Here is a 15,046-nt window from a genome sequence, read left to right as displayed (position 1 = left end):
GCGAACCACTCCATCTCGAGTCTCTTGATAATTTTGTTGATTGTAATTTATTAAAATTGATTACTCAGCTTGCTCGTTTAGTTCTCTATTATTTATTTTTCCTTTTTCGATTATTTGAAATGTTGTGATTTCGGGTTGATCCTCGAGATGAGCTGCCGATCACTCGGCATCGCTGGATCGTCCTGTGCACCGGGTTATTGCTGATTCTAGAAAAAGAAAATTTCATCATTAAATATTTACTCTTCAATAATTTGTCGTTGATCGATTATTCATCAATAAATTACTTGTCGAAGGCGTTGGAAAAACGACTTGTACGTACATATGTGTACGTTATATAACATCTTTGAATAATCGATAAAAAAAATTTTCCTTTTATATTGCAAATTTTATGATCAATAAATTGGTCGATATAATGTGTTTGTTAAGCCTTGATTCAGTCAATTCAGTTACTTAATTCAAAAAATTTCATCATAAAAATAATGAACAATAATAATGGTTACGCGTTGCCAGCAAAATCCGCGTTCAAGATAAGTTGTCGATTGAGTGATTAAACAATTTATTTCTAAAACATTATAAACCAACTTTTGCAACAAATCGTACATGACGAAGTTTCCGTAGCTTTTCTATGCAGCACACGTTTGGTAAAAGGACATAAATTAAAATATGTATTAATGAAATATGTTTTCGCCATATGCGATTCCTCTGTAAAAAATCAAACGGCATACCTTTAAAAGCAATAGTGGTTTTTTCACGCTTTTCCGCGCTTTTTCAGTTCACATAGAGCGCACATACGCACGTCGCGCTCACTACTGTTTCAGATTCGCTTATGTTCGTTCGCTCGATTCGCACGAGATCTCGCCATGGCGTTTACCTCTTTATAGTGCACGGGCGGGGATAATACGCACTTAATAACTGAACACGCATATAAAGCCTGTCTCAAACGACCTAATATAGAAAGAGGGCAAATAATTATGCGTAAAGTTTTTACACGGCCTTAAATACTTGGGAAATTTAACAGTCCGCCGCATAATTTAGATTGATTTTTGCGCTCAGTTAAACAATGCGTATAAAATCGAAATTATCATAAAGAATATTTCCTCTTTTATACATTCAAGACACGAAAATTTATAGTTTGCGCTCTCGCGTGTCGAACCGAGTTCGAATCATAAACACGAGGTTCTATCATGTTCTATTTCAATTTGTTCCTTAAAATTCCAATTTATAAAGTGTATAAAATAGGCTTAACATCATGAACCTAAAATGGCAATATAATGTTCGCGCGTCAACACGCGCATCTTTCCGCTTTCCGCGCGTTTCCTCTCGTACCGGAAATAGATCCTGACGGGCACGCGAAGGCACATAAAAGTCTCTATTAACCCTATATAGATTTGCGGAAAACGATTGTTTTCTAGCAACATGTGTGGTGTAGTTTCTTGTATAACACGTAAAAATATCTCATATATGAGACTTTAATTTTAATGTAATTTAATATTATTTAGTGTAATAATAATAATAATAATATAAAATTATTCACAAGTTTAATCCTCAATAAATTTTTATAAAAATTTTTGCACTGTAAGATTTGTATGGTACATTTTGAGTGAAAATTCAAACGAGTATCTTTTTATTTTTATGATCTAGAATTATTATAAAGATTCTGGAGATGTGTGTGTGTGTGTGTGTGTGTGTGTGTGTGTGTGAGTGTGTGTGTGGAAAGCTTAAAAATAATAAGGATTGAGATGGATCTCGCGCATTTTTCTAATCAGAATAGTACCTCCAAAATCCCGAAAGTATCGCCTCGCGCACTTCATTGCACGCTGCTTGCTTCTCGCTTTGAAACATTCTGTTTATATTGTCATTTGCACATCTTCTCGTATTTCGCGCGCACATCCACGATGATTCACTTTATATTATTTATTATCAAATACCAAACATTGTATCTGTTGCCGGAATTTCAACGGCTTTCAGGAAAAACTGTAAATTTTCCTTGCACGCACCATCATGAAAATTCATAAACAGCTGTCACGTTCACATATTTCGCGACGGGAAAATACGTGCAATATCGAACAGCAAAGCGTTTCGTGAAACTGCGAGTTAGGTCGTATTGACGAGAAGACGCGCATCAGCAGGCTTTTTCGGTGACGTCAGACGCCTTCCACAGTCGTTTCATCTGTCCCCTCCTCTTCTTTCTCATTTCATCTTATCTCTCTTATCCTTTCTAAGCAGCCTTCTACTACCTCCTACTCATTCGCGAGATCGAGAATTGACGCGAAAGTTCCGCGTCTTCACGGTCGAGTCCGTGAGATCGTTCGCGTCTCCGTGGAATTTAATGATTGTGTTTACATCGCTCGAAATGATTGGGAAATGTATGCAATTGTTGTATTTTTTTCTTGCGATTCTCAGGAATTTCTTATCTTACAGTTTAAATTATAAAAAATTTTAACGCATTCTGCACAATTAACATAATATCATACGAGTGAGACGATTTTGAAAAACGTTCTACGAATTACTGCACGCGGTTTTAATCCGTCGATTCTTTTATTACGGCCTTTATTCGCGACTACGATTAAATCTAATGATGTGCGCGCACGTTCATGCCGACGTAATTGCAATTATTATGCCGGCGTTCATTCATCGACTTGCCGCGACATACGTGACGGCTTCCTCGGTACAGTCTCAGACTTTGTATAGCATAAAAAATCTTACTGTAATTGACACACAGTGTGCATAAGATGGCAAAATATGTAAAAAAATTAGGAAAAAAAATTTCATTGTCACGTAATTAAAGCAAACTTATTAATTAGACATGAAAAGTAAGCAAGCACAGAAGCTAATTTGATGACAGAGAAACATTGCTGTCTCTCGGTGACAATGGCCATCGTCTAGGATGACAGTCGTCGTGTTAAGAATGGGAAGAGCGTGTCATATCATCTTGCAATGGCAAATTGCGGACACTCCGTCTGTCTGTCCTCGGTCTGATATGCAGATTACTCAGCGCTGTCGCGTCGCGAATCGCGATTCGCGTCCGCGGGACTATTTATAGTTCGCGAAAACTCTTCGCGCAATTTGCAATCAGTTTTATCGATCTGGAATGACCAAACAGTAAACATTACTTATATTTAAACTCAGTTTCAAACTTATGTACTGTTTAATATGTTCATGAATATTGGATTTCGAAAATATTATAAAACGTTCGTATAAAAACGTATTCTGTTTATGAATCCATTGTTCGCTTGCATAATCTGTACGCATTCTCGTCTTCAGGGACGTCCCGAAATGAGCCGAATTCAGTGAAGGTTATCTAAATTGTCCTAACTGGGGCACAAAGACGTCATGCAATGCATTCGTGCAACTTAAGTTCCTCTAACTACGCAGCATCCGGGTTTTAACGATTAAAGAGTGACCAAGCAGAGCGTTCTCATTTTGTCCTTGTATTTAATGTAGTGTTTCCTAATCCATAAAATATAGTGTTTCATCCTTTTCTCAATTCTTCTTTAATTTCAACGATTTTCCAGTGCGCAAAGTTAAAACTGTGACTTCTCTAATGACGAAGAATTAAAAAACGTATTTGAAGCAATTTTTACATACTTTTATGATATTTTTACAATTTTACTGTTATGATTACTTGAATAATAATTGTAATCTTCGATAAATTCTGAATCAGAATTTTAGAATAACAATCTGCAGTAAATATTTCAGTTGCCTATTGCTCTTATCGTAGCTGATAGAAAAAAATTAAAAATAGAAAATAAATTTTAGCAGATTTTTAAACTTATTATGAATTTAAAATTTAAAATAATCGATGTAAGTGCATTTAAAATCGTAATCTATAAGCGGTTCGAGTTTGACAGGTGAAAAAATGTGCAACAAAACAAATGAATAAATTTCGTGGAAAAAGAATACTGTCGGAATTCGAACTGGGTCACGGTTAAGTTTCGAGACATTCAACATTCGTCAGACATACGAGCTGCGAATACTTACCTTCGCCGTGGTGTCAGCAGCTGGTTGAAGGGCAGTTGGACAGATGGAGAAGGACTGATCGTGTCCCGGGGATCATGGGAGATAAGCGGAATGAGTTTAGTGCCGGGAAGTGCCCTCATTATCACACCAGTCAATCTTTTAATCTCGCCGCGTACGTTAAAATACACGTCATCACGTATGTACGTATATACAGTCACACATTCGTACTTAACATTCCGATTCTGACCGAAGCTTCGCAACGATCAATTAATTTTTGCGCACGTAGTAACAAATATTTCCCGGCTGAGAAACAAGCGGCTCTATTTCCGACTGTTTTTTGCAAAATGTTTTGCAATATTATATATAAAAAAGAAACTCAACAAAATTTGTAGTACTTGCCTATGCCTGATCAGTTATAGTTGTCTTTTGGAAATGATCACGATTCGCGAGCGCTTCCTCCTCGAGACTGAAGCTTGTTTTCTTGGGAACGTCTTTGACCTTATGATCATCACACAAGCTAGATCTTTGGAGCCTACTAGAATCAAGCTGCATCTCCGAAGAGTCCGTAAGGTTCCTCTGTCTGTTTCAATAAAATTAAAGTCAATTGAATCGATTCGAATAAATAAAAAAGTATTTCTAAGAAATTTGAATCGAACTTTTTGCTAACATCCACGCTGATATCCACGTCTGATGGTTTCTTTAGATCGCCTCCACGAGTCTTTTCCGTGATCGATCTGGTTTCTTCGGATCTTCTCGAATCTAGCGTTGTCCTCGATGCATTTCGTTGCATTTTCTCCTCGTTCCCATTTTGTTTCCTACTTTTCCCCGAAGATATGTTGATATCTTTTAAAACGCGACTGTAATTGTCTTGATGTTTCGAATTCTCCGCGTGTTCTTCGTTTGTCGTCTAAAAAAAGATATTAAAAATTTGCATGTTTTTATTATCATTATTAATATTATATATTTACAAAAATAATGAGATTAATTATTATACAAATTATTAGATGTACAATAAGTCTGCTTAGAACGGTAGCGGTATTTCATTTGTCTCACAAAACTTTTCGACAAATTTTAAAATATTATGAAAAAATTTTATCACTATCTCTAAAACTTCGTATAGCATATAATGGAGATAGTTTAAATACGTCGCGTGTCTTTCTATTTATTCCATTTCCACTATCTTTCTACGTATATATATTCAATTTCATATTTAATCATTTTAATCATTTAATCACCGCATTTTGCGCGTAGAAAGATGACTGAGACACATCGGAATGCATGTTGACGCTCTCTCGTCTACAGGAACCATCTGGTCCGATGATCATCACTGGAATTGGGTTTGGAGGAGTTATCGGTATTTCCGGCATTTGCATGTGCAATCCACCGATCGAAGAACCCAAACTCGATCCAGAAGTAATCGTTAAGGAACTGCTACTCGATGCTTCGCGATAGCCCGCAAATCCACTCGAATTAGGACGATCTAAAAACGTCGATTAATGATAATTATAATAATTATTAATAATAATAATATTCAATTACTAAAATAAAATGTACGCGAGTACATAAGATAAAAACTTTGTTTTTGTGTTTTGCTTAATTATAAAAAAATGAGAGAAAAATTACAGATAAAAAATTAAATTTTTAAAAAATTACATTAGAATAAAATTTAAAAAATAAAAAAGAGATATAAGAAACGTATAATCTGCTAATAACAAGAAATAATAAATTTTTACCAGCTTTCGCACGATGAATCTCTCGAATGCGATCGAGATCGGCGGCGGAGCAAAGTGGAGTATCCACTTCATAAGTGTTGTTGAAGAGAGTATAATTGACCTCGTATTCGCCGGTTTCCTTTCGGAAGGTGATGATAGGTTGGAATCGGTGACCCCAAAGAATCTCCGACGGCAAGTACGAGCTTCTCGCCTGCGTCGTCATGCCGGTAGATTCGATTATCCCTATCGATATTAATGATTATTATTGCATCAGATTAAATATACATATTTTGTATAACGTTTCAATCTATCGTTAAAACATGATAATACTCTTTTACCTTCCAATATCACGACAATTTCGAAGCGTTCTCGCAACATATCGTTGGCTGATATCCTATAAAGCGGCGAGTGCCGGTCGATTTTGTGAACGATCGTAGTGGGCCAGATAAAAAAGATCTTGTCCTCCTCCCCGTCACTTCCTAACTTCAATTCGGTCTGGAAGAACGGCAATAATTCACCCTCCTTCGTAATCTGAAACAGCACACACATTTAACAAAACGTGGCAAGAAAAACGTGCGCAATTAATCTCTGTTTCACATTCGACGAAAATAAAGGGTAGCAAGATTATATTCAACCTTTCTTTTGATCATTTGAGCGCGAACGTGGGCCTCGATAATGTGGCTTTTGCGCATATCGCCGACGCGGAACATGAGACAGGGCTGGCCGTCACGTTGACAGATAACAGCGTTGCGCGAGAAGAGCAGGGTCTGCGTGCGCTTCTTGGGGCGCGACAGTTTAGCGAAGACGATGCCGACCATGAAGGCTTGCAGGATCACCCCGGTCATTGACTGGATGCACAATGTGAAAATCGCCTCCGGGCACACGTCTGTTATATGCTTTGATCCGTATCTGCAAATAAAAAAAAACATGAGAAAATAGAAAGCGATGAAAGAAAAAGGAAGCAAGAAAAATATCAAATAAACGTAATAGAAATTTATATTAATAATAATGAAACTTAACAATGATATAATTGTGATTGTTTACCCGATCGTATGTTGCGTCTCGACGGAGAAAAGAAAGCAGCTGGCAAAACTGCGAATATCCATGACGCAGGGGACGAATGTTTCATTGTTATAATTCTGAGGAACAAGATCGCCGTGGCTGTACGCGATCAGCCACCACACGAGCGCAAATCCTAGCCAAGATAACAGAAAATTCATGGAGAACACCAAGAGTGTCCATCGCCATTGTGCGTCCACGAGCGTTGTAAAGATGTCCTGCAAACAAATCAGATAATTGTCAGTTAATTGTGCAATTCTTATTACAACGAGTATAACAAAAATGGCATCCCTGGTGAAAAAATATCTCATAATTTCCTAGAAAATTTTAAGAATTTTTCATAATTTTATTTTATGAAAAATTCTGAGAAAAAATTTCTTATTTATTCATATTTTTAAAACATTTTTTAGAAAATTATAAGAAATCTCAGAATAAGATAATATTTTATTTAACGGTACAAATTAACGCAAGTATATATTTCTATTCTATCTTTTTCATTGGATGTCAAACACAGAATAAAACATGTATTAACATGTATGTTAACGTGACATTCTATGTTCGATATCTACTAGAAAATAAATATAGAATGACACGTTTTTACATTGCTAAATGAAATGCATTCAAAGATAAGGTAGAAAAATAAAAGCTGATAAATCGTATATTTTTCAACTTGTAAAAATATTTGATATTTCTAAAGGCTTGTGTCCACGATGCAAGAAATTGGTCCAAGTTCTTGGTCCGAGAAATGTATAGCCAATTAAATTGAAGTTCTTATGGAAAAACAGCAAGTTGATTGGTTACACATTTCTTGAAGCAATCCAACCATTTTGGGCCAAGAACTCGAACCAATTTCTTGCATCGTGGACATGGGCTTTAATATATAAAGATCTGGAAAATATGAGAAATAATGAATTTATTCATATATTTTCATATATTTTCATTTATTTTCTGAACTTTCCTGAAAAGTGTGCCAATTCATATAAAAAATCTTAAAATTTTCTGAAAAAGTTATAAAATTTTTGTAAAAAATCTGAAAATTTTTATGAAAAATTCTGAGAATATTTTTCACCAGGGATATCTGTGAGATTGAAAAATAATTGAATACATTAAGAGATTTAAAAATATTTTCTGCTTTTTTTTTAAGTTTGTCATTCTATTAACGTGCATTTATGGTAGCTGTTTGGCACAATCGATTATTTCAGCTATAATTAATCTTTTTAGTAATTGTTGTGTTAATTTATTGGTTATATAAATGACTGGAATTGTCTGAAATATGTGATTCATAAAATAAGTTAGAAAATATTAAAATTTCTGAATGCTTTGTAGTCATCTTTTGCATATCGTTTATTCGTTTCATTGCCAATACAATAGTGTAAAAAAGTTTTACCTGGAGATATCGTCGACGTCGTTTGGCGACGTTTCCCTGCACAATGTTACAGTCACCATGCTTAAAAACGACCCTTTTGCGAACTCTTCTGGAACTAAATCTGGTTTGGCGGTACCTCGAAAAAGAAATTGATTTGTTTAATTTCTAGGCTGTTCATAATGTAATCATCCCGATTGGGATTACAAATAAATAACGTTTTTACTGGATTTGCCAAGAAAAATAATTTTCAACAATTTTGCACAACAATTTCAGTTAGTGAAACGACGACTGTTTACAGATACTGTTACATAATCTTGTTGTCTCACGGAAATCTGTAGATCAAAGTCGCTTTGAAAATTCAAAGCTAGAGCTTTCAGCGACGACGCCTACTGAAAAGTTTCATCCTTTTGAATCCGCGGAAATCTATTTATCACTCTGTATTTATTATTTATCTATTATACAAAATATTAAATAAATTTTTTTAATAAATAATACAATAAATAAATAAAAATACATGTGATATGATATATAAAAATTGGAGTACAAATAATTCAATAATTATTTCGCAAAATAATAACCTTTTGCGAGTGGCGTAAAAATGCAGACAGACATGAACAAATATATTTCAATAGCGTTCGCAAATATTTGCAACGCCAAAAAGCGCGCGTGTAAACTTGTCGTCGATCTATTTGCGTCATAGGTCAATATGTCAGGGTTGAGAGTCACACGAAATCATGCGAATTTAGAACGCCAGACGACGACGTGTAGTTCAAAAGTGGGCGGGCAATTAATTCAAAGTCTTGCCGAGATTTTGGAAACAGTTCCTCAGCGATCTCGCATTGCTGTATTTTCTGTGAGATAAAATTATGTTGCGTGGGAGAAATGAGATGAGATGAATGAGACGAGTATCTGATTTGTCTTATTTTTTAAAAACTTGTATAAGAATATGCGATGTTAAAAATTAAATCGTGTAACAATTAATGTTTCCGTTGATAATAAAAGGAAAATACTAAATGTAAAGACTTGTAGTTGGAAATGCAAACTGAATTCCGCTTGTCGAGATGATCTTTCAGCGAAAATAGTTCTCCGCGTTTATGTTATTAAGTTTATGGCTGCTAGTTGCCACAATCGCAGACACTTTCTCATTTCAACTACATGTGGGCGTATATTTTTAAACTTCAAATACATGTTGCCAAACTTTAGGTATTTCCATTTAAAAAATATAGGCTTTATATATGTAAATTTATAAATCCCGCATTAATTTGGCTGAAAGCAGAATAATATTACCATTACGTACATCCGGTATGACGCCGGTTTTGTATCTTTTCATTTCATATATAGATTGATCTACTACTTTCAAGGATTGTTGCTGACTGAAAATTCTCGTTCAGGAAGATTCTATTTCAAATTAAAGAGATTAAGAGACAATTTGCCGATAAACACAGAGATGTTCTATATGAATAATTAATAAAAGGATAACAATCAACACACAGTATAATCTGTACGATTTGCAAATCGAAAGGGAAAAAGGCCTGTTGGGGAGCGATTACTTGAGCAGCTCTTCGCGCCAGGCCGCTTCACCGGAAGTCGTTGCTTTGACGACCATCATAGACACTTGCGAAATTGCTCGTCGCAGCCCCGATAGCCTGCCCATTTCACTCAGATGGTGGTGATTCCTTTCAGCATCCGACATACGTCGTCGATTCAACATTGCTTTCATCTTTCTCGATTAGCGCGAGATCATTTATTGTCACTCATTTGCGATTATTTCCGGTTTTTGCAGCGCAAAAGTAAAAAAAAAAGTCAGTTTATTTATCCAGATAGAAAGGTATAATTTCTATTAAACAACGAAAATACATTTTATCATAAATATATATAAAAATAGGAAAGTTGCGGGGCAAATCGTAATTTCTTTCGACATTCTCGTTGAAATCGAAACTAGAAACTAGGAATCGGAGAATCTATTATTAAAATATAGATTGTGCGAGTGTAGTAAGGACACGTGTAATTTGTACACGTATGTGTATATATATATAGCAAAAATGCACTTTATGCAATAGCGATGGATAACGTGAAGTCCATATTCTCAGTTCAACTTATATTTCTTCGCAACTTTGCAACTAAACTGATCACCATAAACGAATAGACACGGCTAATTAAAACTGCTCATTAACGAACCGAGGCTGGCCGAACACTGCGAATACAATTTCGGCTTCTTGGCGGGCCAGAACAACTTCCCTTTGTCTTTGGCACGAGCTGAATCCGTTGAACCGTTGCGAAGAGGGGGTCATCGATAACGCTAAATTTTCTGCTTATATTATCAATAAAGATAAATAATTAAGAAAAACATCTTTATGCATTATCATGAAATAAGATTTTTGTCGACCATACGAGAATATTTCTCAATATAGTTAACGTTATGTATATAGAATATTCAGATTTAAAAAAAACTTTTTGATATTCAAGAGATATTCGAGACACGCAAAATACGCGAGCCTCTGCTAGATACTTTTATTTTCGTCCAAGAAATAAAAAAAGAGAAAGTGATGCTGAATAAATTTTATCCAACAGATATTTTTAAATTAAATATTTGCATAAATTTCTGTTTCTTCTTCCAAGTATATTTTTCACATTTCTTTCAAATCTTTGTTTCTTCCAGAAGACAATACTAAGATTTTCTATTCTTAAGCTTTATTTGCTGATCAAATATTGTACGTATTTTCAGTATTTTTGAGTATTTTGCAATACTCATATCTAAAATTAACATCACGTTAATCATATTAAAAAATACGGAGCTAAACTTTTTCTACTTTTATGCGACAAGTTTATTTTTGTCATTATAAATTAGATTTCCGCAATTGTCGGCGACGAAATAACAGCGACGTGTCGCTATTTTTGGAGAGACATAAAAGCGCACATTTGTGATTCGGATTTTATATCGTTCTGCCTATTTTAGTTGCGTCGCTACTAAATAATAACCTTGAGCATATAATCTGTTTAATAAGCATTCAAACAGTCATCCAAACAGCCGTACAAAGATGCTCGATTTTAATACGTGTTTCTTCAGATATCTTAACGTTATAATTTTCTTGCTAGCTATTCTTTTCATTCAGTTTATACACTTTTTATGTTTATAAATTACTATTATAAAATAGTAATATAGTATAATGTTATAATGGCCACGGAGCGTGTATTGTTTTTCGCGTGTATTGTTTTTCGTTTAAAGAACTGTTTTAACGAACAAAGCAGTTTAAATAATGCGTGACGAAGCCCTCGCATTATCGTATGCGGAAACGATAAGCGTTTTTCTATCAGCATTATGCAATGCATGCATATTTGTACAAGGTTGTGACGATTGCTACTAAGACATAATACGAACATTGGAACTCATAAAAATGTCATTTATGCTCAACGAAAATTAAATTATTTTACTGCAATAATTAAATTGAATTTTTTCACTAATTACAAATGTCATAAATTTGTTATTTTTTATATAAATTACAAAAATTGAATTGTATTGAGTATTAAATCAAATTAAAAAAATATTAAATAAATAAAAAAATCAGTACTAGATGCAATAAATATTAATTTTAATATCGCAAAGTTTTTATTTTAGATATAAACACCAAAGTATTCTTATTATTGTATCGATATTTTCATTAGTTAACAGTAGAAATTGTTTTTTTTAAATATTTATTGCCTCTTTGCTTTTGATTTGTAAACTCCAATAATGTCATAAACACAAAGTAATAACTATAAGTATAACTATAAAATTTGGTGTAAACCATAGTTTTTTCGCTAGTGTCATTCATCAATTAATTATAGTGTAGATTATTTAATACAAGAAAGAAAAGTTTAAATTCTTTTAAAATCTGAATGGCAAACAAGAGTAATTTAATATTTATATCTCATAAACTCACATACGTACACGTGCTGGCGCAGCATTTGCACATGTCACCGCAACTAGTAAAAATAGTATTCGCAATAAAATTTCTTTGTTAGTTGTTTACTTACAGACGCCAGCAGCTGAGAGGAGTCATTGTTTATTTATCATCAATCATTTATCATCAGCTATTGTTTTATGAAATAATGTCCTTTGAAGTCTAAACAGTGCAAGTAGAATCAACCAACTGAATAGTGGCTACTATGTTTACGCTCCCATTAGAACATCTTCGCGATAAGCCAAAGCGAGTTCGAATTACAATGACAACTCATTATAATTGTTACTTTACTCACCTGTTATTATAGTTGTTCGTTTATCAATATCGGTAATTTAGTGACGTAAGATATAATACTTTTACAAAAAAAAAGAGGAGAAAAATTGCCTAAGAATATAAGAGAGCTAAAGATACTCATAAGACTCTCTTCTCTTTTCTGAAACTTTTGGTATGTGAAATTTCACATACAAAAATCTGATAATAAATGCGTCGCCAGATTAGGCTTTTATTAGATTCATTTTTAAATTGCGGAATTTCTCACCTACTTAATAAAGGGCCCGACTCGCCCTTGAAGCTGATTCTGCTGAAGGCTCTCCTTTTGAACGTGCTTAGAATGTCCCGCTTTTTCTGATCGATGATTTCACCTGTTTCTTCCGCAGAGTCATCGCCGCATACCTTTACTGCAACTTCGGCTGTCGGCGTCGACGTGTGCATCAATAACTCGTCCAGGGGTGCAGTTGCTGGCTCTATGATAGTCGAGGGTTCATCCTCATGATCTTCATGGAATATTCTTTCTTTTCTTATCACTCTCATCTTAATCCTCTTCTACTAATAATTATTGTCCTATTTTTAAGATATTAATTAATCAGATTATTGCTATTTTATCGCCATAAGATTTTGCAGATTAATAATTTAAGAAAATATCGTAGTTTTTTAACCGATTATTTAAAGCTTGCTTTATTATCGTCAGAAAATAGAAATTATTTTACTATTTTCAATTCCTATATTATTCCTATATAAATAAGTTTTAACAATTTAAACTTACTTATAAATTAATTTGGATATATTAATTATCTTTTAATTTTGTTCTCAATTTTGATATCTTAAAGAACCATTCTTATTCACGAATGTAATTTATAAAGAAAATCCGAACACGTAGTGTTTAACAGAGAAAATGTCGAGAAAGACGTCATTCTGCACATTAAGATTTATCTGTTTAGGCATTAATGGTAAATTTATTTGACTATTTCAAGAATCATAAACATTTTCTCATAGATTTAAAATGCGTGATTTATATGTTCTTGCGAATGATCGTATTTTGTTCGAGAGTACCTGTTGCTCGCGTATTTAGACAAGCCTGACATTCAATTTATTATTTTGACTCTGTTTTTATTTCTATGATTTTATTCTATATTCGAACATTTGATAATACTTTTATATAACTTTTATATTATATCATAAAATATAATATTTGGATATTTAGAAGAAAATATTCGATTCTTTTCTGAATTTTTATTTCTAATATGTTTATATCAATTTTTTATTTTTAAATTAAAAAAAATTGGAAGTAATTCTTCTTTTTAACTCACTTAACATGGTGATTTTTATTATGCATCACACAATAATGAATTCTTTTACAAGTTCGAGTGATCATCTTATCAGTTTCATTTTATCACCATGCATTTCACAATTGCTTTTATCACTCACAAATTCACTCGACACATCGTCATCGATAGTATTTAACTTTAACTTTTAATTCGGGATTCAATCACAACATGCAATATACGTATATTATAAAGGTCTACGGCAAGGATCGATCTATAGATCGCTCGGAATCGACGTCCGTCATTTTGCGCGCTCGACCAAGGTTCTGTCGAGATTGCGGCAACGCGTGATCGCCGCGAGAATCGTCGAGCGAAAATAAATCGTCGAGAGTGCGCGTGGGCGAGCGTGAGCGTGAACATGGTAAGCGCGTGCAAATGAACCACGAAAGAAGGACGTGACGTAGTGCATAATTAGTTGCGCGGGGCAGATAAGATTGAACCGCGGTTTTGTCAATTACTTTGAAAACCTGAGCGCAGCAATAGATTGATAGTTAACGCTTTATGAAATCCGAGCGCTAAAGACTTTAGTAGTTAAAGTGTCAATTAAAGAAAAAAAAAAATAATAAGTCATTGCGCAACTTTTACGCGGAAAACTGAACCAGCAAAGATGTGTCACGCTTCGTGAGAAATGCAATAATTTCTTTATTGACTCACGTTTAACATCACTATTCGTATTATTTTGTTTTATAATATTAGAAGTTATAGTATTTAAAAGTTGCAAGTTGAGAACTAATAATTGTTAATTCATAATTAAAATTTGGAGATTACGATTCAAGAGACGAGATTTCTTGAAAGATCCTATTTAAAAAATAGAGGCTTGTCTTTCTTTATCTTTCTGGAGTTTTTGTAATATCTTATAAATCGTTTATTATATATTCAATCATGAAGCTGTAGTTAGATGTAATTAGTTCGTTTTTTAGTTCAACGATTTTTTACTTCTCCTTTGCTTAGTTTATTTCATTTTCTGTATTTATATGTCGTGCATTCGTTTGATATTTTTCATAGACTTTGTACTGTAACTCTTATTGATACAATTAATCGTAAAAAACAGGTGTGGTCAAATAGCCCGGAGAATTAAATTTAAATTGCAAAGAAGCGAAAGAGCGATGGAAGACCGACTATTCTCGTACGTATCTATTTCGGTCCTCGTTTGGAAAGCACTCAAAAATGAACAACGTTTCTCATACAAAGTGCACGAACGCAATAATATTTACGCAATAATATTTATAAAATAATTGAAACTGAATAGTGTGTAGTCAAGTAGCACTTGTTCCATAAATTATTTCCCCATCATACACATTTAATAACAATATAATCCTTTTTATAATATAAACAGGTATTTTATCCAACAACTGCACATTTTTTGACCCATAAATTCGTAGGCCAACATAGAGTTTGAATCTGAGA

General features: G+C 33.8%; 1 protein-coding gene and 1 long non-coding RNA gene across 3 annotated transcripts; one reads left to right on the top strand and one right to left on the bottom strand.

Moving 5' to 3' along the window:
• Positions 1 to 31: 31 nt before the first annotated feature.
• Positions 32 to 14,142, bottom strand: LOC105673336 (Inwardly rectifying potassium channel 1). 2 transcript variants are annotated; one of them, XM_012368885.2, is made up of 11 exons: positions 13,625 to 14,142; positions 12,577 to 12,878; positions 8,119 to 8,233; positions 6,717 to 6,949; positions 6,308 to 6,581; positions 6,011 to 6,203; positions 5,694 to 5,915; positions 5,196 to 5,440; positions 4,617 to 4,867; positions 4,360 to 4,540; positions 32 to 206 (listed from the first exon to the last, which is right to left on the bottom strand). In XM_012368885.2, exons 2-10 carry the CDS (start codon positions 12,846 to 12,848, stop codon positions 4,360 to 4,362), a joined length of 1,986 nt encoding a protein of 661 aa, XP_012224308.1. In that variant the 5' UTR covers positions 12,849 to 12,878; positions 13,625 to 14,142; the 3' UTR covers positions 32 to 206. The 2 variants fall into 2 exon arrangements, with proteins under 2 accessions (XP_012224308.1, XP_012224310.1); XM_012368887.2 differs by lacking the exon at positions 13,625 to 14,142 and having other exon boundaries at positions 9,648 to 12,720.
• Positions 3,056 to 3,487, top strand: LOC136999698 (uncharacterized). The gene is made up of 2 exons (XR_010890017.1): positions 3,056 to 3,191; positions 3,265 to 3,487. It is a non-coding gene; the product is annotated as an uncharacterized lncRNA (long non-coding RNA).
• Positions 14,143 to 15,046: the final 904 nt, after the last annotated feature.

Source organism: Linepithema humile, chromosome 4, assembly GCF_040581485.1.
Source record: "Linepithema humile isolate Giens D197 chromosome 4, Lhum_UNIL_v1.0, whole genome shotgun sequence".
NCBI lineage: Eukaryota > Metazoa > Arthropoda > Insecta > Hymenoptera > Formicidae > Linepithema > Linepithema humile.
The sequence above is the reverse complement of the archived record's forward strand: the minus strand, read 5'-3'. Positions and strand labels throughout refer to the sequence as shown.

Coding starts and splice junctions, on each gene's coding strand:
- LOC105673336 (XM_012368885.2), bottom strand. CDS start 12,848: ATGAGAGTGATAAGAAAAGAAAGAATATTCCATGAAGATCATGAGGAT. Junction 8,234..12,576: donor TCGGGCCCTTTATTAAGTAG/GTGAGAAATTCC, acceptor TTCTTTTTCGAG/GTACCGCCAAACCAGATTTA. Junction 4,868..5,195: donor CTTTCTACGCGCAAAATGCG/GTGATTAAATGA, acceptor ATCTTTTTTTAG/ACGACAAACGAAGAACACGC.